General features: G+C 44.7%; 1 protein-coding gene across 1 annotated transcript in view; it reads left to right on the top strand.

Annotated features, from left to right (window-relative positions):
* LOC111969887 (protein NDRG3) overlaps window positions 1–4,390 on the top strand; it is a 64,491-nt gene that overhangs the window by 40,845 nt on the left and 19,256 nt on the right. The window contains exons 4-6 of the mRNA XM_070445820.1: window positions 2,881–2,986; window positions 3,487–3,670; window positions 3,775–3,835. Coding sequence (XP_070301921.1) covers window positions 2,881–2,986; window positions 3,487–3,670; window positions 3,775–3,835 — 351 coding nt within the window. The remainder of the gene's footprint in view (window positions 1–2,880; window positions 2,987–3,486; window positions 3,671–3,774; window positions 3,836–4,390) is intronic.

Raw genomic sequence — 4,390 nt, 5'->3', positions numbered from 1 at the left:
CCCTCTCTATCCTCTTACTCCTCCTCCTCACCCTATCTCATCCTCTCATCCCCTCCTCCCTCACCCTTCTTACTCCTCCTCCTCCTCCTCCCTCACCCTCTCCTCCTACTCTCCACCCTTCCTACCTCTTATCCTCTGCCTCCTCCTACCCTCCCCTCTAATCCTTCTCTCTCCTCCCTCACCCTCACCCCCTCATCCCTCCCCTTGTCTCTCTTTCCCTTCTGTTACTTTGTTTCCATCTTGGCAATTCCTCTGGTGTCTCTGCAGGACCTCTCTCCCCTTACCCTCATTTGTTATAGATCGTTATCAGCCGTCTTTGACGAACACAAAATCCAAACCCACATTAACATTCTCCTCCACATTCTATGGAAGTTTTGTCTAAAACCCCATTAAAAGAAGCACAGTTTCACTTTGGTAAAGGGTAAAAGGGTGCAGCCATTGCAGTCTCACTACTCTCCCCCCTCCCTCTCCAGGCCAGCAGCCCCGCCCCAGTTCTGTTTGCGCTGACTCAACTGCGTGTTGTTGTGTGTTGTGTGTGTGCAGTGTGGTGACTGTGTGTGTAAAAGAGAAAAGATTAAGGAAACAGACCGCATGCGTGCTTACTCCTAGATCAATACAACCCAAACAAGGATCTAAGCTAGAATGACTGTTGCCTTGTTCAGATCATATGGTTTATGATAAACCATATTCTTCCTCTATGCCAAGAAAGCCACTCCCTTGGTTTTGTTTTCATCAGTGGTCTCCTGTCCTCGTGTCATCCTTTTATCCATCTTTAATCACTCTTTCATGCTCTACTTATCTTCTCTCTCTGCTTATCATCGTCTCTTCTTCTCTCACTCACAGCAGCCTCCGATTGTTGTGTTTGGCTCCTATTATTTGAACAATCGTTTTTATCTCACTCACTGTTCCTTGTTGCTTCCTTCTCTCAACCTGAAACACTCCTTTTGCAGCAACACAGAAAGGAGTGTTCATTGTTAATAACAACAGTCGTTCAGCAACACAAAAGGGAGTGTTCATTGTAATAACAACAGGTCGTGCAGCAACACAGAAGGGAGTGTTCATTTTTTAATTAACAACAGGTCGTTTGCAGCAACACAGAAGGGAGTGTTTCATTTAATAACAACAGTCTGTCTGACAACATACAGAAAGGGAGTTTCATTTTAAACAACAGGTCGTGCAGCACACAGAAGGGAGTGTTTCATTGTTAATAACAACAGGTCGTGCAGCAACCGAAAGGGAAGGTGTTTCATTGTTAATAACAAACAGTGCGTGCAGCAACACAGAAGGGAGTGTTTCATTGTTTAATAATTCAACATTTGTGCTGCCTTCATCCTTTGACCATCGTGTCATTTCTGTGAGCTTCAAATACGTTCTTTGAATGCAGAGCTGTTTAACGGGGTCTCTTCTTTTTCATAAGACTTTGATATGAACAACATATAATAGTAAAGACGGTAACCTGAGGAAAAGCCTTTTCCATTGATCTCTGTTGCATGTGTCGCCATGTTTCTGTTCTGTGTTTGTCTTTGTCTCCACTCTGTGGGCGCCTGGCTGTTAATTAATGCATGTACTTGCCTCCGTGCATTTAAATGAAGTCTTAATTTGACTATAGTGAATTTTAAAGCATTGAAAATGGCTGGTATGTTTGATTGAGATCTTAGACAGGGATACCGCTGCCTTGTCCTTGACCGGTAGGTTTAACCTTCACTTCCTCCAGAGCAACTTTGAAATCCACCATTCTCATTTRTTAAATGTTCAAATGGTTCCTGCTGCAGTGTTCCCAGCCCTGCCTCTGAGCAGAGGAGGCTCCTTTCACTCTCTTAATTATTGCATGACCAGTGCGCCCTGAGACTAGGCAAGCTCTGTGACCACCACGACCTCATGCTCCTATACACACTCGCTCACACTCACACACTAACATGCTCAGATACCCAGTCCCAAGTCATGCCGACCTTGCGACCTTGCGTATGGTGTGTGACGTCAGCAGATACTGCTGTCACGGATTTAGAGAGGTACAGGATCGGTCTTTAGGAAGTGTGGAGGCACACCAGGGAATGACGCTGTTATTTCCTTGGTGTATTGCATCACTTCCTGTTTCAAGTCATGATATGTGATGAAGCTCAGAAAGATGGCAGTTTATTGCTGTCATATTTTTGGGCCTAATTTGCCCTGGTCAGGCAGATTATTATCTGACTCGGTTACACTGAAAACCTTCATGCACAGACTTGGAATCCTAAAAATCATTCAGCATTTTATAGATGGCTCTAGTCTCTGCCTCTGTGTAATTTTAGGGTTCAGTCTCTTGTTAAGAAAGGAAGCTATTTAGTGCAGAGAGAGTCATGGAGAAAAATGAAGGCAGTTTGAGTCTGAATTTGAATAGAAGAGGGCTAGTCCTCCCTGCAGTGGCAGCTTTCAATGGAGGCGATGACTCTGGATTTTTGCACAGTAATACTTTGGGGTGGAGTGCATTTTAAAATCTCCAAGAGAACCATCTGATCCTCTGCCCAGTGCACACTCTCTGCTCCTCCTCGTCCCATCTGAGGGCTCTGGATAGGAGACAGGAAGCTGTATAGTCTGTATGCATTCAATCATAAGGACTCACTCATGATTGGATTGTCAATTTGTTTGGCTTTTTATGTCATTCTCATATCTGAGGAATGATGTAGTAAACTGTAATTAGAATGTTAATCCTTAAATGTCCACATCCAACCCACTCCAGATCCCCCTACACAGCCCCTGAGGCACTTGGTGTAGATTGAAAAAGATTAGATAAGACAAAACAATACTGTGAAAATGTCCAAGGGCCTAGGAGTCAGTTTGGAATTGGGCATATGTTGGTCTGGCCACCNTGACCTGTCTGTTCTCCTCTCTGATTGGCTGCAGGAGCATGATATTGAGACTCAGCATGGCGTGCTCCATGTGACCATGAGGGGCGTTCCCAAGGGCAACCGGCCAGTAATCCTCACCTACCATGACATCGGACTCAATCGTGAGTGTGCAGATTAACCGTAATACTATTATCTAAGACTATGTGTTTATAAACATGTAACTTATCTTCTATAAGTATTACTTGTAAGTTTGTGCCATGGATTTGTGTTTTATTTATGATAGGTTTGTGCCATTCTTGTGTATCTTATTTCTAGGTTTACTCAAGCAATAAGGCACGTGGGGGTGTGGTATATGGCCAATATACCACGGCTAAGAGCTGTTCTTAGGCATGACGCATCAGGGAATGCCTAAACACAGCCCTTAGCCGTGGTATATTGGCAAATATCACAAACCCCAGAGGTGCCTTATTGCTATTATAAACTGGTTACCAACGTAATTAAAGATGTAAAAATAAATGTTTTGTCGTACCCATGGTATATGGTCTGATGTACCACGGCTATCAGCCAATCAGCATTCAGGGCTCGAACCACCCAGTTTCTATTTCTTCATATCTAATGAATGGGTTTGCATTACTATCCTTTTGGTCCCCTCTCTGTGCAGATAAGTCGTGCTTCAACACGCTGTTTAACTTTGAGGACATGCAAGAGATCACGCAGCACTTTGCTGTGGTCCACGTGGACGCCCCCGGACAGCAGGAGGCGGCAGCACCCTTCCCCACCGGGTACCAGTACCCGACCATGGACGAACTGTCTGAGATGCTGCCCTCGGTTATGACTCAGCTCAAGTGAGTGACATGGACATTGATCAGTTAGCTCGTTCAGGTTGTGATGGATAAACCAGTGGAAGTTGGTGTTGCTGATGGTGTGATGTATTTCCTGATGTCCACAGGGTGAACAGTGTGATTGGGATTGGCGTGGGAGCAGGAGCCTACATCCTATCCCGGTTTGCAGTAAGTCTACTTAACACTTGACAACAGCTCTCTCATCCAGTGTCTATTTTCTTTTTCCGAAATCACTTGTCTCTCTCAGTTCATCTCTGTGTGGACTATTACAGCTTCCTCTACAGTCTGAACATCCAACTCACACAGCAGCATTTCACCAGTCCTCTTGTCTATTATAAACCGTGCCATTCTGAGGGGGGTGAATCACCTTGTTATTCACTCGCCATCTCTCTTGTGCTCTTTTTCTTTCTGAGCTCAATGCCTGGCTTATTTTAGCTCTGCTGRATTCTCTAGAAGAGAGGAGAAAGAATGAGTGGAGCGAGAGAGCACGAGGAGGAYGCCAGGGTGGAAATAGTCTGGAGGATTTAGTGTTTGATGTTCCTCTGGGGGTCTGCTCAACATTTATTTTCAAATTACATTAGTTAGGGGTTGGAGTGAAACGGAAACAAGGTAGCTAGATTGGTAACAACTGTTGTTGCATTTGATGTTAACCTTTCATTGCTACCCATCCCGGATCCGGGAGCATCCTCATCAAAAAAGCTGACTAGCATAGCCTAGCCTAAC

Source organism: Salvelinus sp. IW2-2015, linkage group LG11, assembly GCF_002910315.2.
Source record: "Salvelinus sp. IW2-2015 linkage group LG11, ASM291031v2, whole genome shotgun sequence".
Classification (NCBI taxonomy): Eukaryota; Metazoa; Chordata; class Actinopteri; order Salmoniformes; family Salmonidae; genus Salvelinus; species Salvelinus sp. IW2-2015.
Note: the sequence above shows the minus strand (reverse complement) of the source record. Positions and strands in the feature narration are given on the sequence as shown.